Raw genomic sequence first — 19,282 nt, 5'->3', positions numbered from 1 at the left:
CGGCCGAGCCGCGACCGAGACTACTAGTACCTCCAGAGATTAGACAAATGCGCGGCCGATTTTGGTACAGTGAAATGAAAGCCGGACTCGGCTGCGACCTCTGCCTTTGGCTTTGAACTCCCAGACACATTCTACACTGTAGGCCTATATATTTCTGTTTCTACTCGATGATCATTAAAGTGAATTGAATTGAATTAGATTAACAAGTTCATCTGCGTAAAATTAATGCATTCTCTCTTCTTTCGTTTTGCTTCCTTGAGCACCCAACGTGTAGCTGCATTTTGTCATCATCCTCCTTCATTGTGATTTTGTTATGAAGTTTGAAAACATTCTCATTTTACATCGGAATCACTATATTTATAGATGTTAAATGCAACAGTCTAAAATTGTTTATAGAGGTCTCCTGTATAAGAATCGACTTAAGCCATGTTGAATTATTTTCCCCTTTGATATCCTATAACGGGTGCATGTCACGAGACCGACACCCACGAGGCGTACAGCCCACGAGTCATACAGCTCACGAGTCATACAGCCCAATAATGAGTTCGACACTATAAGTTAACAAGGCCCACTAGACCGACACATTAAGCTCCGTGTTGTATCTGTCGAACTCGTGGTCTGTTTTTACCTCGTGTGGAACTCATGGGCTTTATTTGCGTAGTGTCTAACCAAGGAGGTTCTAGAAAATGGAGTCACAACCGTCTTGTTTCCTTTGCTAGATGTTCGAACATTACAGTGTATGGATGTGGGTGGCGCTCGGCAGCAATGACAAATAGTAGTGAATTGAATGGAGTGCTGACATGTATCGCTGGTCATGTGTATGACATGATGGTGATTACCACTCGATGATAACAAAAATCTTGATCAGCTCACGCAATAGAATATTGTCAAGCAAAGAAACGTCATTTCACTCATCATTTATCTTCTTCTTTTTTTCATTTGTGGTAGCTGAAGTCTACAGAAAAATGAAAGTTGTTTGATCGATTTATTAATCTTATGCCGGCATATCTAGTTCATTTCATTCATATGAATGTAACACATAGTCAATAAGCCAGTTCGGAGTGAGCTCAAGGGCGCATTGGTACGAATGACCTTTTTCTTTTCTCAGTCGGTTAAGGGCACTTCACTCGTTTTCAGAGCGACATAATACATAATCTTTTACATAACAATCATTATTAGGGGATTCATCAATCCTGTTCAAACAAAGAATAGAGTTGTGTAGACCAGACGAGAAGAACGATCCGCCAATATACACTTGGGAAAGCATCCATATAATTATTTTGCATTGAATGTATTGACTATCTCTTTCTATTGATATTGCCAAATACCGCTTTTGCTGTCAGGTGGATGTGTTGGCAAGCCGCATTTATAAGTACCATGAATAATCATTGCATCGCAGTTGCCTATCCCATGATATGATTTTAAAACCAACATGCCTGTTGGTCTGAATGACCTTGTTTCTGCTCATGCGCAAAGTTGAACTACGAACTGGCTTATTGAAGTACAGTTGTTGAGTACAAGACTGTTCATGCAGTTGTAATAGGTGATTGAAAATGCATATCATTTCACGATTATGCCAAATAAAGACGAGCATTTTATTTATGCTCAACTGAATTGTCACATGTACCTGGCGTTCAACCGAGAAATTAAAGTGATTGTATAGTATTGGTGGAGATGGGGATTGGGCTTTTAACATTTTTTGCGACATAACAAGACACCACTTATGAAATAATACAGAGCATACCATTGTAAGAGGAATTCAAGGTTTATTACTTGAATATCGGTTTTGGAATGGCTGAGATACCCCCCCCCCCCTAAAACAAAGCGATCATAATCAAAAGAAACTCGCTTTGTTTTGGGTATCTCAGTCATTTCAAAACCGATTGTCATCAACTAAAATTATTGAGTCCCTTTTGGAATTACATACCTTTTCACATTTCAAACGAGGTTCGCATTACCTTTTCAAAAATGTTAGAAACCTAATGTTAGGTCTCAACCCGAACTGTGTACGATCCCATTTATAAAGCAACTACCATTACATCAGCAATCCAGGTAACTACACGTATCATCATGTTATGAAGACGCGTAACGTGGAACATTTGCTGTTGAATGTTATCGTGTTAATGCTTGTGCACTGTAGACATACATATATCTTGTAACCGGTAGTCAACCTTTGTCGATAAATTTGTAACACACCACAGGTGTTATCAACTTATAGACTATAGTTGCTGTAGGAAATCTGGATATCTGCGATGGCGACAGCTGTACTTACTACTTGGGATTATGTGGCCCTGGTTACCTACTTCGCCATCGTTCTATCTGCTGGAATTTATGTAAGTATAATTTATGTGAACACCCCCGCGCCCCCTTATTTTAAATAATATTATGAAAAAAAAAATCCAATCACAACTATTATAACAATAGATTTACTACAGATTAAAGCGGCAGCACCCCCTCCCTCCCTCCCGGACACACACACACACACACACACACACACACACACACACACATGCACACACACACACACACATGCACACACACACACACACGCACACACACTCACACACTCACACACAGCGTGTGTGGTGTGTGTATGTGGTTAGATGCGTATTTGTCGCACACGTTGATACATTATTCTAATGAAATATAACCTCTTGAAAGAAGACTATTACCAACAATTAACACTATCGACAAACTGTTTCACTTTCACAACCCCCCCCCCCAAAAAAAAATAATAATAATAATGATAAAATATAGGTGTTATATGGGTGTTTGTAGTCTCAGAGCAAGAGGTCACCATGCAATAAATGTCCATCATAGGTTAGCCTTGAGTCAGGTCTCAAAGTATCATTTTTTTTTTCCGTACTGGCTATTTACTACCTAGCTTCATTTGTCAGCTTAGCTTTATATCCCCCCTCCACCCCGACAAGACTAGCTTGTGATTTGACGACGATTTTAAAAGCATTATTCACCATTTGCAGATGAAACAAAGCCCTGATTTAGTGCTTCAAAATAGTCCTAAAATGTGAGTTAGTTATCAAGCAATGTAAAATGTTACTCATTATAATCTGTCGTAGGTATTTTAAGATATATAAAATGCGAACAATAGTAAGTTCAAAATTGTTTCTTGAATATTAAAACCGTCTACAGTTATGACTTATTGAGTAAAATAGTGAGTTTATCTCCTTATATTTTAAGCTTTATTGCAAAATTGTTGTATGGTAGGATGTTCTGTGCTGCAACTGACCTACACATGTATATGAATCAAATGTGATAACTCGGAACATATTTTAAATCACTGCTCCCAATGTTAACACCGTCTGTCCGGGTAGGATTGTGAACGCATGGTCACTGATATTATTTTACGAGGCACATGTCTTCATCTTGTTGATTTTTATGTATGATTGTTCTGTTTTCTTCAAACCACTTTGGTCATTCCATCACAGGCCCTCTTTATATCCAATCGAGGGACGGTCAGCGGTTACTTTTTGGCGGGGCGTTTCCTGACTTGGCTTCCGGTAAGAATACCATCACACTTTCGTTCCATGGTTAAACAGATTTTAAACAAATAATGATATATGTGAACTTGCATCACCAAACCAATTAAGAGTCGCCAGATATCGCCGCAAAATTTTACATGAACATAAAGCCGGATGTAATCTACAAGACTGTGAAGTTAAATTTTCAAAATATTTGCATTTTCTATTTTAAATCAATTAATTATGCAAATATATGCAAAAACCTCATTTTCGTCTGTAATTGGCTTATAAAAGCTTGTGGAACGCTGATTTTTGGTGTAAATATTTCTAGTGACATTCCAAACATTTGTGCGTAAAAAAAATCAGTATCAAAATTAATTTCTTATGTTTTTCATTGTTTTATCAATTTTTTATGTATTTCCCTGTTTTTTCGAACTTTTGTTTATGTTGTTTTTTCAGCAGAATTTGTCATACACATTTTTTGAAGCATGATTATACTAGAATAAATTTATTTCAGCCATTAATATTAAAAATATGAATCTTTACGTGAATTAATTGAAAAAAACACAATTTGTATTGACTTTGTACACAAAATCACGTTTTTGAGCAATTTTGGGTTTGACGAAAATTTTTTGAAGGGGCGTGGCTTCGGAACGGTATGCCCGGGAGTGACAAATTTGGTCTCAAAAGTTGCGCGAGACTTGAAAGTAAAAAGTCAGCGATCGGCGCGGTCAAAAAATTTTGCGCGCCGGAATGGTCGCGGAATTTGTAGGGGGGGGGGGGGGGGGACATTATGCCCCCCAGGTAAGTTAAGGTTAAGGGCAGATTCTAAAAGAGCAGACTCTTAAGATGTATAACTCGATTCAATTGGACTCCCATAACCTACCTAAAGACTGGAAAGAAAGTACACAATGCGGAAAAGTGTGAACTGAGAAAAACGGTCTGAAGTACAGAGTTGTTGTTTTTGTTTTGTGTTTAGTGGCGTTTTCCATTCTTTTTATAATATTTACGCCAAACACTACCCTACAAATTTCTTTTCCTTGGTCAGCTGTCGGTACATCTATTTGCCTGCTTAAAGTATTATATCTTCTGGCTCATTGTCTCGAGCAAACCTCTCAGCCGTTTTTAACGGCCTAGGCCCCTCCGATATGCAGGCAGTAGAGTCCCGTGCTTACCAACACAGGAACCTCAATTGGTCCGATTCAAAGCCATGAAAGCCAAGCAAAACAATTGATAAGATGCAAATATAATATATAGTAATCACGTATAAATTATTGAGTAAAGTAAGCAATCTCTATTCAGCGCTTTTAAGAGTCTATTCAAGCGCTTCTTTCACCAAGCCGCGCTAGCTGTGCGATGAAAGGGACAAAACACAGGATGTCAACCACCGGAACAACAACAATGAAGGGATTATCAAATTAAGCTGAAATTAAGCATGGCGTTTATTAACACATTCTGTTCATGATTAATGCCAAATTACAAAGCAGAAACACTAATCTTTCAAAAGTTATTAGACTATAAAGTGAAGAGAGTACAAAGGATTTCAAGAAATGAAAAGGGGCCTCTAATACATACCTGATCATTCTATACCTTCCCCTAATAAGGGGTTGTAGAAAACCCTGCTGAAAACACACTTTCCCATTCGTGTTATGATCCCAAACTCTATAGTGTAGAAGAAACATAGCTCTTTCAGAAAATAATATAAAAAACTCAAGATTGACGTAGTTGGCCCATTTCACCTGTTTTGTTTGTTTTATGGTGCACGGTCACAAAAATACAGTTAACAACAAAATTATTCATACCCCTGAGAAATTATTAGTTTTAAGCAGATTTCTTACAAGTGAAGGAGGGAGTGATGGTGATTGAGTGTCAACTTTATACTTTTAGTTGTCCTCTATGAATTGACGTTAATGCCAGATTCACCTCATTTGCATAACAATAGAAATGTTGCGATATTTGAATTTGGGCCTTTACAGAATTATTTATACCTTATGAAAACACTGTCATTGTCGTTGACATATTCATTAGTGCAACCTGGAAGAGTCCTTTTGCTTTGCCAGTAGGTTTGTGCAGGTCTTCAATAGACATTGGTCCACGTTCTGTCAAAGGGGACCTCCAGTATTCGAGTAAGTTGAGGTTTAAGAGTGTCCATGTGATCCTCATAGCGATTATGCATATTAGATATTAATTCAATACCTTGGAAATTGTTTGTATACCCAAAAACATCAACAGTAATGTCCTGAGACCATTACTTGCAAGTACCGTACCAGACATATACATATTTTGTGTCTCTGCCAGAGGAAAGGCTCTTTTGTGGTTGTTGTCCATGGAATCCTGCACACTGAAGTGCTTCAAGGAGTTTGTCTCAGTATAAGTTGGATCTATTCCTGCTCGCGATGCCCTTGGAATGTCTCTAATGTGTGAAGCAATCTCTCCATGACAAATAAGGTGACAAATTTGACATCCGGACACACCTCGAAGAATTCTGCTCTGTACTGAGCAAAATGCACACTTTGGATGAGGCTACTGTATGCTGTTTAAGGCGTTCATGACTCTTGACCACCTCAGATCACTACAGACATGCCTTTAAAGGCCTTTCATCCTTGCTGGGAGATGCAGTGTACTACTGCTAACCAATTAGCCTATTCACTGAGAAAGGAATGTGAATACTCTATCATATTTATCTGTAGTTTAAATATCAGCTACTGCTTCAAGAATGGACAATTTCACATTGTGACGACTCCCTTTAGATGTGTGTCTGGAGCTCAAAGGTAAGCTGTTTATGGGAACAAGACCCAGTGCACTGGAAGCAATGTCATCCCAAAGATCACCATCAAAGCTATCCAGAGCAATCTCAAGGATGATAGAGTCAGGCTATATCGGGAGAAGACATCCACAAGGCAGTTATTATAGCAATGTCTTCAAGGAGAACAGCCAGTTCAGAGTCACTTGGCCTAACTAGAATATTTGGGTTTGACGTTGCAAGTAATGTTTCTGGGGCATTAATAGTAAATGTACTCCAATGTATAAAGTAATTCCTACATTCTTGAAGCAGTGTTTAATCTGAGTTGGAAACTAGATATCACATGTTGCCATGGACACTCTAAAATCTTCAGCTAATGGAAATCCTATTGGCACAAATAACAACAAATGCATCAGTGGAGATCTATACAAACTCAGTGACCAAACACAAGAACACTTCCTTGTATGTCCTCTGAAAAAATTCAATGACATTGACAGTGTTTTCATTAGGGTACGAATAATTCTGTAAAGGCCCAAATCCAAATATCTCAACATTTCCTATTGTTATGCAAATAAGGTGAGACTGGAATTAATGTCAACTTATAGAGGACAAATAAGAGTAAAAAGTTAACACCCGGCAATCACCATCACTCCATCTTTCTTTTGTAAGAAATATGCTCAAAATAAAAAATTTCTGAGGGGTATGAATTACTTTGTTGTTTACTGTATATATATATATATATATATATATATATATATATGTGTGTATATATATATATATATATATATATATCTGTGAAATATATAGTGAAAACTTTGAGCAAAAAAAAAAACGGGTTTTGTATATATATATATATAGTATATGTATATATACATTGTTCTTCTCTCTTGAAGGTTGGTGCGTCAATATGGGCCAGCAATATTGGCAGCGAACATTTCGTCGGTCTGGCAGGCGATGCTGCCGTGACAGGACTGTCTCCAGCAGCTTTCGACATCAACGTAAGTTTTCTTCATTTCCTTCCTCTATTTTTTTTTCACTTTTTCTCTCCGATTATGGGAGAGGTGGGGGAGGATAGTGGAAGTTGAGAATGATTCAGTTCAATTCTTTTTTTCTATATACATTTTATTTGTATTTATTTTATTCGATATAATCATATAGCATGAGACAAAATGTCGACGTTTTTACATGAAATGTTTCACTGATTAATTAACAAAAAGAAAAGAGAAAACAAATAAAAGAATTTAAAAAGTATGTTTGGCCCAAAGTTGACACATACTAGCCATTATTGATCTAATTATCAAGCTCTTACCGTGATTCCGTCTGTTTACACTATAATACACAAAACAAAGGTAACCTTACATAAGCAGTAAGCTCCTTTTGAATAAATGTTTATATAACTTTACAGTAATGGTAGCATATTAATCCACTAGACTTGGTATTGAATAGCCCTTATTCAGGAGTTACCGACAATTTAGAGTTCTGATTTCACGGACAATCAACCGGGTGCTTGATCTAGATCCTCACAAAAGGCGTGGAGAGTATTTTCACATCAGCCCGATTAAAATCCAAGTTCGAGATATTTTTCGCGATCGCAAATTAGCGCGCTATTTCTTTTCCTATTCACATCAGTCCTAACATTATCAGATAGCGCGCTAGTTCGCATTAGGCGTTTTCACATCAGCCTGATAAAAATTACCAAGCTCGAGATATTTTTCGCGATTGCGAATTAGCGCACTATTTCATTTCTTATTCACATCAGCCCATTAGGCGTTTTCACATCAGCCCGATAAAAATTGAAGCTCGAGATATTTTTTAATTTCCCAAGTCAGAAAATAGCGCGCTATTTCGAAACATCGGGCTGATGGGAAACGCCTAAAGGGAATTAGCCCGAAATTTTTTCGAGCTAATTCGACAGCTGAGCATGTGCCAACAGCAGCAGTAATGTGTGCACTTTCAAAAATTTCTTATGATTTGTGCGCAGTTTGCCTCGATCGATCGGGTCACACACGCTAAGCATGATGGGATGCATCGCGCTAATTTCTCGAGTCGTTTTCACATTAGGCGTTTTCACATCAGCCCGATGTTTCGAAATAGCGCGCTATTTTCTGACTTGGGAAATTTTCCCGATAGCAAAATAGCGCGCTATTTGATAATGTGAACACAAATTAACGCGCTAATTGTATCGCTCTGATAGAGAAAATTCCAACTCGGGAAATTTCTGAAATAGCGCTATAGTACCGTGCTATTTGATAATAGGCGTTTTCACATCAGCCCGATGTTTCGAAATAGCGCGCTATTTTTCTGACTTGGGACATTAAAAAATATCTCGAGCTTGGATATTTGTCGGGCTGATGTGAAAACGCCTAATGTGAAAACGACTCGAGAAATTAGCGCGATGCATCCCATCATGCCTAGCGTGTGTGACCCGATCGATCGAGGCAAACTGCGCACAAATCATAAGAAATTTTTGAAAGTGCACACATTACTGCTGCTGTTTGCACATGCTCAGCTGTCGAATTAGCTCGAAAAAATTTCGGGCTAATTCTCTTCGGGCTGATGTGAATAGGCGTTTTCACATCAGCCCGATGTTTCGAAATAGCGCGCTATTTTCTGACTTGGGAAGTTCAAAAATATCTCGAGTTTGGATTTTTTTCGGGCTGATGTGAAAACGCCTATAAAGAAATGAAATATTTTCTTACTTTGGAAATTAACCCGATCACGAAATAGCGCGCTTATTGATAACGTGAATACAAATAGCGCGCTAATTCGCAATCGCGAAAAATATCTCGCGCTTGGATTTATATCGGGCTGATGTGAAAACGCCTATTATCAAACAGCGCGCTACTATCCCGTTATTTCAGAAATTTCCCGAATTGGACTCAAAAATTTTCTCGATCAGAGCGATACAATTAGAGCGCTTATTTGTGTTCACAATATCAAACAGCGCTCTATTTCGTGATCGGGTTAATTTCCCAAGTCAGGAAATAGCGCGTTATTTCGAAACATCGGGCTGATGTGAAAACGCCTACTAAGTATCCTGCTATTTCGGAAATTTCCCGAGTTGGACTCGAGAAATTTTCTCGATCAATTAGCGCGCTATTTGTATTCACGTTATCAATAAGCGCGCTATGTCGTGATCGGGTTAATTTCCAAAGTAAGAAAATAGCGCACTATTTATATCGGGCTGATGTAAAAACGCCGACTGATGTCTGCTGTGAAGACTGCATTATTATGTCAAAGGAATGCGAACTATAAATTGAAACAAAAATCAAACGAATAATATCTGTGGTACAAGTACCTATCAATCAGTTCTACCTAGGAGGTAGACCTAGTACTTCATTTTTGCTACAGAGCTACTTTGAAGTTGGAAAAAAACACATGTATATATGAAATATTTTTGACGCTTCAAATTCATTTAAAAATTATGTTTCGGTAACAAAATCACATTCATTTTTTAGGCAATATTTTTCCAAATGTTGCGTAAAATGATTGATACGATAGATTTTCAATTTTTTTATAAACGTACAGTTTGTGTTTGTTGGTGGATGTGTACGTGTTTTGTTTTTGCTTTTAAATAGACTTGCATCTCTGGAGTGTACTTGCATACAGTGTCGTGATAATAACTAAACTAGAAACAAGATAAAATGAAATCAAGTCGTGTACATCTGTACATTCTTTCACTCGTGATTATAACACTCCGTTTCAAAGCTAAGCATTTTGCCTGGTACATATAGGCCTAGATGGTCTTCTTTTAAAGCAAGAGTTCATTCCTCTTCACGAATACACATATACAGTTCATATGCTAATTATCTGTGAAGGTTTAATTGGTATTGTAATGTGATGATATCAGTTTATGGTCATCCAAGTCAAGCTTTGCTTATGATCACAGTCCCATACTCTCCCATATTCACATATTATGAATGCAGTATAACAGTTGCTATAATTCATATTGCATGTTATCAGGCACTGTATGTTACCAAATTGATAATTCCTGCATTGATTTGTATATAACTCATTCTTTGTTTGTTTCATCGTTTGATTGATTTGCATGCTCTGTATCGATTTTTATATTGATTTGTCATTGTACTTGGAAAGAGAAAATCAGAAATAAAACAGCATCAACTAACCAATCAAAAGAATTATTACTACCGAAGGAAGCTAAATTTTGAGGAGCTGCCGTTGGTAAAGTCTTTTTCGCAACTGTTCACCCAATTTTTGTCTGTCTGTCTGTCTGTCTGTTTGTCTCCACAGGGTCTCAGTCAGTTGCCCATCATGGCCTATCTCTTCATTCCCGTCTACATCGCATCTGGGGTAGGTTTATATAGCCCATTATTCAGAAATAATCATGTTTTGTCCTTCATTCGCCTGGTTTCTCGGATTGTGCCAATTTTATTTTCCATAGCTCACCTTCGAGTCAAAGTCTTAAGTAGGTTATTGCGATCTCTTTTCGTCCGTCTTCCGTCATTGGCTTTGCGTCATTTTTAAACTGACTCCCCCTATATAACTTTTCGGTCTTTTCAAGTACAATGTACAACTAAAGATATTTCTGTGTTAACCCTTTTTTGTGACATTGAGTCTAATGGGCAAAAATCTTACACATAAACCAATGGACAGGAAATGAACATGCCACACAAAAAAAAAAACATACATTATGAAAATGATTACAGATATCCTTATAATGCCATATGATAGGCAAAGAGTTACATAACGATATAATTTTTCCCACTAAGACATTTATTATTCTGCATCAAAAATATTATATTCATCTAAACACGTAAATGGGTGAGAATTTTGAACGATGTACAATTGCCGATTTTCGCACCTTATGACATTCTTTCCCTTACAACACGGCAGGATGATCTAAGAAACCAGATTTTTTCATGTCATCTCAAAGATTGGTAAATTTCCTTTCAGGAAATATATGGTTTGGTTGACTTTTGCCTGATATTTTTCATTTGACAAGGACTTAAAGCGTAAAAATACGGTAAAAACGCTATTTTCACAATGATTTTTGTTTTTCAAACTAATGATGTGCATTTTTAAGCGTACGTGGCATCTAATATCTGACTATGTTCTGGATCTGACATATCATGGGTATGAACCACAAAATTATAAGAACTTTATGAGCACGTATAAAATCACAGAGAACAATTGAAATATCAAAGTCCCAAACAGACGAACGTCCGTGGTGCTTTTATTTCTATCGCTGCTGCAAATTCTACTTTGTTGTCCCAACTGTAATGTATACAAAAATTTGGTGTTCCACCTATGGCACATATCCTGCAAAAATTGTACGTCTGCTGGCTGTACATGGGACGTAATATTCTTTTATGCAAAATTATACTCAGTTTTCGTCACGGACGTGCTTCCGCTGTTTTCTAATAAAGATCGTATCCCAATAAACGCTATTGGTGATATTGTTCTGAGTCGTAATCAACTAAGATCTAGCCACACGATAATATGTTTGTTTTGAGTTTCTGTCCATCCTTTGTCAAATAGGAACCGAAATTATGTTTTTAGACGAACCTCCGAGAAAAAAAGAACGTCCGTGACGATTAAAACGTTTTCGAGTGGGACACCATCTTGCTTTGATGACGAAGGTGCATTTTACCTTTGGCTCTCTAGCCGAGGAGCTGTATGTTATTTTTGGAGCGGACTGAGGCTTGTCCGCAGTTTTTGGACCATGCAATTCACCGAAAACCATGCAAATGATTAATATTTTCTCTGAAAATTCACCTCCTGATCCCCCTCTGAGCAATACATATGTTGTAAGGATGTCAAATTTCTTATAATCTGCATTGACAATACCTTTTAAAATTTTTGAAAGAGTTAGGAAGGCTAGGTACTCTCTGCCGATTAGTTATTCGTCCGGGAACATGACCCTATCAGTAGAACGAACGTCCGTGACAATTCCAGCGAACGTCCGTGACGTATGCAATCCCTTCGATAGGGATAACTTGTCCCGAAAGTGTCCCGTATTCTTTAAAACTTTTAGCTCCAATAGCCACAAATAAAGTTTTATAAAGTAACCAATGAGTTTAGGGCAGTAGTTTCAGAATTTTTAAGGCGTTATGTGATCATGATGAAGAAACCAGTTGAAAATTTACTCACAATTTTACGCTTGTTTTCCCTCTAATTATACAAAAACAGCTAAACACTGAAAACAAAGTTATAGGAAAACGGAATTTTGCGTAATCTGTAATTTCTGTGCATTTAAATTTCTTTCTAATGAGGATCTGGACACAATTTGTACTGTTACAGGTTCTGAAAGTTTCGCTCACGGACGTTCTGTCCGAGAAAGGAAATTGCTGATAATTACAAATATATCACTGCGAATAAAGTTAATGTTAGTTGAAAATATAACCAAATCACCGAGCCCCGAGTGAATAATGTTCAGCACTCAATTTACTTGTAATAACAAAAGGAAAACGTTTTGGTCACGGATGTTCGTTGGTAGAATAAGTCAATGGATTACATAGTAGGAGAAAGAGGATCAGTGCCACTTTTTAGTGACAGGTGCACCAAGTGTTTATCTTTTGAGTATGGTAGCTGCCGTCTCAAACAGAACACATCCAGTTTTGGTCTCCATAACGGACGTTCGCTGTAACTGTCATGATATTAAATGCCTTAATTCATTCTTATTTTTCTCTTCATGACGATTTTTATCTCATTCCCTCGATAGCCTGGACATGCTGCGACCAAACAGAAAACAGAAACAAAACAAAACAAGCCAAAACAAATCCGAAAAGTGCTATGTAATCACATGCAGGATAATGACGGAAGAAGTCCGTATTGGGCATGTGTTGAATAAAAAATGGAAAAGTTTCAAAAGGACGTGGAAGCAGTTGAATAAAAATGACTGAGAAACAGAGAAGGGATCGAGCTCCAACACACAGAGAAAAGAATTGCCAGTGCACTCCCGTTGTACCAAATTCCTCTGGAGAAGTTTTTGTTTGTTTGTTTGTTTTTTTATTCATCGAAATGCCGTCACAAGCAAACAAAAATAATGCAGTATACAATTATTGTCTGATGAAAACAAACAAACCCTCCGCTTATCATCACATGGTGTTGTTTTATACTCATCAATGAAAAGCAATGTTCATTTGTAATTCTTTCCAAGATTTTGTTTTTCATTTTACATTTAAGAGACAGAGAGATCGTCAATTTGTTTGTGCTTTTGTGCTTACTTTGAAAACACATGTTAAAAAAGTAATGATTAAAAATAGGTTTAAAGGTTGCACTTTGATACGTTCACTCTTCCTAAGATCCGTTTTTCCGATGTCCAAAGGTTTGTTATTCCGAAAATGGGAAAATAAAGGTTGTAGTTAATTAAGGAGGTTTGTTATTAAAAAATTTCTTATTCCGAAAGTTTGTTAGTCCGAAAAATAAATATTAAGGATCATTATTTTAGGTCCGTTCTTCTAAAAGTGGAAAGGGCCTGATATTCGTTTAGGTGAAAACGGTTATTATGAGGTTTTGAAATTTGGAGGATTTTAGTTGTTAACTTGTTTCTCCACATTTGGATAAGCGAACATGATTTGTCATGTTCCAATTAATAAACCTTTCGATTAACCTTCGGAGATTCCTATCATTTACCGAATAAAAAAAGCTTCATAATTATACGAACTCTATCAATTTTCGTATTGACAATCTGTAATGAATAACGAGCCTCCGAAATGACGCGCTACAAAATGTTTGTTATAACAAACCATATTGTATAATATCGAAGTCACAAACATCCATCCAAGTAATATGGACTTATTGTGTTTTGTTATGACGAAACTTCGCAGTATCGAACCTATTATCATTTCTGACTAATATATATGTAATAATACAAATTCTCCTCGGTAACTGTGTGTAACACAAGGAGCAAACATAGAGGGATTTCTTACCGACGTATTCGTTTGCCCTCCCCAGCTAAACTTCGTATTTCTATAACGGAGCACATTTCTGTTGTCTTTCTATATGTTGATTCTTTGTTATAATTTTAGCTGTGACCATGTTCGTTATAAGCAAACTTTGCATTGTAGACTTTAGGTAACAAATTTAGGACCTGAATCTTTACTTCATGATAACGAAATTTTGATAAATATATTCGTTCTCAAGGATGGACTACGTCACTGAGATTACACGTACGTTTGTACGTTCATTTACGAGAGAAAAAAATTGTTTTCTTTGATTCCTCAGTATGAGAAGATAAACAAGCTTATATAATTGAGAATTGGTAGTATCTGTTCAGGATTTTGCAGAGGAGTTTGTTCTCGACATGAAATTGCTGTTTGTTGTGAGTAGAATGCGTTTCCAACTCAAAAGAGCTGCATCTTGTTTGTTCCGAACGTCCGTGAGCTACATGCGAACCTCCGTGATGAAAACTATGCTATGTTCGTTGGGTTATAGAGACTGCCTAGATCAGATACATTTTGAAAAGGTATGTTATTATTTGGGAGTGGGGATTGAAGTATGGGATAGTGAAATAAGAGGTCAAAATATTGAGTTTCTGTAAAATGCGCGTAAAGTGGAGAAAGTGTTTAGCGGAAGAGCAATATTTCAACAGAAACGACGAATTTAGTTAAATCATCAGTTGTCTACCATTACGTACAAGTTAAGAGTACAAGCTTAATATTCTGCAAGCACGTACACATGTCCCTTAAGATATTTTGTTAGGATTTTGAACTGAATCAGATCTTTGGAAACTATGTTAAATGGTATGCAAGTGTATGTGCTGTACTATTCCTCACGGACGTTCGCTGCTCTGGACATGGTAAACTTCAGCGGTGAATAAAAACTTGTTCCTCTGGGAAAATCCTAGTATAATTGGGTTCATATTAAAGCTTGAGTTATACGCTTTCAGGTAAGATGGATAATTTGGAGAATTTCCTACTTTTTTAATTTTGCCTTGTTTTGGCTCAATTGTACATCGTTCAGAATTCTGACCCAAATACATCATAATGTTTTAAACAAAGCACTTTGACCAAAACCATTATGTCATACATGTGGTAATATCAAGAAAACATGTTTCTATAATTTTCTGAAATCTTGCAGCTTATGATACTTCCTTGCAATTAACAAGATAGTACTCAAAAATTTGACTACTGAGATAACAGACAGGTAAGGAATGGCGTTAATAATTTGTTGCGGTCCTATCGAAGTGGGATTGGTTTGTTTGGTTATTCGTTTGTTCACTTGTATTTGATTTTGTCAAAAGTAGTCGAAAATACATTACCTTGAATACAAAGTTATATAGGCGTAAGTAAAAGGTCCTCGTAATAGGAATGCAGATGTTTACTATAAAAGCTGTCGTATTTTTGCGAGGGTTTATACTTTCGCGAATTTCGCGAATCACAGTTCGATGGTGAATTTTAACAACACGCGAAAATGTATTTTGAACAATGCATTTGAAGATATCGTCCGTGCCAATTCGCGAAAACATCTCACGAAAATGTATGTGACCTCCTACTTCCATATCTGTACGCGAAAATAGCAACGGATACAGAGTACTTGAAAATGTGTGTGACTTTTTTTCAATTTGTCCGAAACAGGTATGCACATTACCGGAGTTCATGATGAAGAGGTTCGGCGGTCATCGGATCCGAATCTACCTGGCGTGTATGTCCATCTTTCTCTACATCGTCTCTAGGATCTCGGTGAGATGATAATTAAAGGAGACCTCCGGATTATTGTCAGATTTTTACATTTGAACAAATATAATTTAGTTATACTGAGAACAGAGTTTCAGAATTTAAATGATAATCAGGATAAAGAATTAGATTATTTTCGAAATTTATAACAAATTGTCATGAACGAGGATGATGAGATGGCAGGGTCACCATAAGCAGAAGAATGCATGTGTGTGGGCTCAAGGAAGCAGAACAAAAAAAAAAAAGACGGCATGCATAGATTATACACAGGTGAACTCGCAAGCAAGCGGTATTGTAATGGAATTACACTGCTACATTTCTGAAGTATATGAACTTCCTATGTCATCTTCCTTGTTCAGTGTAATTTGTTTAAGGTTTTTCAGAGTATTGTTTCTCTGCGCAAGAACCACAATAAATTCCACATATCTATACATGAAGCGTTTGTTCGCAAAAACCGATAAGTCCATATTTGCCAAATGGAGATATTTGCGATTAAAGGTCAAGAAAAATAAAGAGAATAATAAGAAAATTTTTGCTTCTTTTGACCATAACTTCAAAAATGTACCTTTATATGTAGTGACCAATATATCATTTAAAAGGTATTATTTTGTACGTTATGACAGACACCGTACTTCAAAATCCTCAAAAATGGACTTATCGGTTTTTGCGAAAAAACTCTTCACATGGAGCTGTTGATTTACGTACTACATGATGTGAAATTATGAAAATCGTCTGGAATGTCCCTTTCAACCCTCTTGTTACCCGCCAGGATAAAGTTGCATTGCCTTTGAACAAAAATACGAGTCGCCATCGGACCGGAATACCAGTGTCAGCTAAATATTTTAAAGGACAAGTTCACCTTCATAGACATGTGGGTTGAGTGAATGCAGCAATATTAGTGGATAACATCAATGAGAGTTTGAGGAAAATCGGACAATCCGGTCAAAAGTTATGAATTTTTGAAGTTTCTGCTCAGTCATGGCGGGATGAGAAGACTACTATAGCTTGTGATGTCATATGAGTACAACTACATAAAGAAAGTATACAGAAAATTCAAGATATTCTCACTTTTCTCACATATTAAAAGAGCACTCGACTTCTCTCTTTCAGAAGTCAGGGGGAATAATATTACCCCTAACATGAGTCAGTTACAAGTCGAGGAAATGTGCACTTTATTAAAAAAGTCAAGTTTTGTGAAATTCTCTTTTTATTTTCTTTATATCGTTGCACGCATGTGACATCATACACTGTAGTAGTCTTCTCCCCCAGCAGTGATTGCACCGATATTTTAAAAAATTCATAACTTTTGAAAGGATTGTCGGATTTTCCCCAAACTTTCACTGATGTGTTCTACTAACATTGTTGCCTTCACTCAATCCACATGTATATGAAGGTGAACTTGTCCTTTAAGTGATGGAAAGCCATGCATCGTGTTTTCATACTGACCGCCCCCCCCCCCCCCCAGCCTTTCTCACGAATAATTTCATGTTTGAAAAAAAGGGGGATGTGATACCACGATCAATTTTCATGATTTTGTTTTGTTTTGTTTTGTTTTGTGCGGGGTAAATACCTGTGTTATAATAAAAAAAGGCAATTATTGTATAAAATACACACATAATATACACACTCATCACTGTCTGTTTTCCTTGATATGCGTAATACCGAGGACGCTTCGGATGTCTTTTTTTTGTGTATGTGTGCGTGTTTTTGTTTTTGTTTTGTGGTGTTTTCTTTTTTTTTTTTTTGGGGGGGGAGGGGTTGTTGTTGTTGTGTTTTGAAACATTATGCACATGTTTGTTCAAGTCTTTTCGTATTGACCACTATAAGAATGATGCAGTTTTTTGAGGGGGTTTTTGCCATCATACATAATGCAGTCCTTCCTTTCATTCTAACAATGCATTTATTTTCAAGCTTTCCAGAGGAAAAAACAGAAAGATAAAAATCGGCTTAAGTTTGCTGTAACTTACTGAAACTGAAACTAAAAGCAATGCTTATTATAATAGGGTTTCGTCATAGAAGTCTTGATGTTGTGTCATAAGATTAATTTTCTTTCAATCTTTGAAGATGTCACCCTCCTTAAATGTCTGTATAACTACAGGTTGACCTCTATTCCGGTGCAATATTCATCAAGGAGTCCTTCGGGTGGAATCAGTACGTCGCCATTGCCATTTTACTGGCTTTTGTAGCCGTAATTTACTGTCACAGGTAAGTGGGGTCCCCAATACGATCGAGTGAAATCACGAGTTGGACACCTACGAGACACACAGGCCACGAGTGGTGCAACCCACGAGTCATACAGCCCATGAGCTAGACACTCTAAGGGCCCACTAGTTCGGCATCAACTAGGCCCATTAGCTATGATAATAATAATAATGCTTATGATAATACTGCATGAGTTAGACGCAAGTGAGGCCCACGAGCTTGTCATTTCATCACAGGGCTTGGTATTAGTTACCTTGTGCTTGAAATATAATGGAAATGAGAATGATAGAAAAATAGTAAGCGAAGCCCCTCCCGATGGACATAAACATCCTTGTTCAATCAACAAAAATCATTCTTGCTATATTATTCTCATAATTTATGTAAAGTTTGCAGGGCAGGATTCATGAGTTCTGTAAAAGGGCGGCGCCTTTACAAAATTCTCTAAAGTTGGGCGCACGAGCCCCCCCCCCCCCCCCCCCTCCTCCCCATTTTCTTCTCTGTATTAATTTTCTTTTCTTTTTTTAAATGATAAAGATGGGGCGCGCGCCCGGTGCGTGCCCTCTGGATCCGCCTCTGGGTTGCAAAGTTAGTTTGGTTTTCAATAGATTGGTGTAGAATGGGTGAATTCTTGCAACTTGCAAGAAAGTCGCGATTGTGGAAGCTGACTCTTGTTACCGTAGTGAAATGCAATTAAACATGGTGCTACTACCAGAGCAGGGCGGTCTTTTTCCACATCCTTGCTTCTACAATATTGAGGTGACTTTACTAAACTATACTCAGCTCCTTCGATCTCTAACAGGACCGTTTTTTTTTTCTTTTTTGAATATTCAATTTCTTCTTTTGATGTCTTTTGTTGTTGTTGTTGTTGTAATTAGACACCAAACATTCCTGTGAATGAAATTATTGATGCAATCTTGCAAAAGGAGTGCAATTAAGAAAGCATGACGACATTGTTGTTAACTCGATCAATTACCGTTTGACATTACCCCCCTCCCCCTCCCCCTCATCCTCTTCCTCCTCCTCCTCCTCATCCTCCTCTTCCCCTTCCTCTTCCTCCTACTCTTCCTCCTCCTTTTCCTCCTCCTTCCCCTCCTCCTCTTCCCCCTGCTCCTCCTCTATATCCTCCTCCTTCTTCTCCTCCTCCTCCTCTTCCTCCTCCTTCCTTTTCTTCTTCCTCCTCCTCCTCCTCCTTTTCCTCATTCGCCTTTCTCCTCCTCCTC

The 19,282-nt window shown here is 37.4% G+C and overlaps 1 protein-coding gene across 1 annotated transcript; it reads left to right on the top strand.

Annotated features, from left to right (window-relative positions):
• Positions 1 to 2,252: 2,252 nt before the first annotated feature.
• LOC139715021 (sodium/myo-inositol cotransporter-like) lies at positions 2,253 to 18,065 on the top strand (the record flags this gene model as incomplete). Its single annotated transcript, XM_071626655.1, has 6 exons — positions 2,253 to 2,333; positions 3,447 to 3,518; positions 7,116 to 7,220; positions 10,474 to 10,533; positions 15,762 to 15,866; positions 17,959 to 18,065. Coding segments are annotated over exons 1-6 (530 nt in total), but the record flags the coding sequence as incomplete, so codon positions are not given.
• Positions 18,066 to 19,282: the final 1,217 nt, after the last annotated feature.

Source organism: Diadema antillarum, unplaced genomic scaffold (genome assembly GCF_040938485.1).
Source record: "Diadema antillarum isolate AM-2024a unplaced genomic scaffold, OU_Dant_1.0 seq00002643_RagTag, whole genome shotgun sequence".
In the NCBI taxonomy this organism is placed as follows: domain Eukaryota; kingdom Metazoa; phylum Echinodermata; class Echinoidea; order Diadematoida; family Diadematidae; genus Diadema; species Diadema antillarum.
Note: the sequence above shows the minus strand (reverse complement) of the source record. Positions and strands in the feature narration are given on the sequence as shown.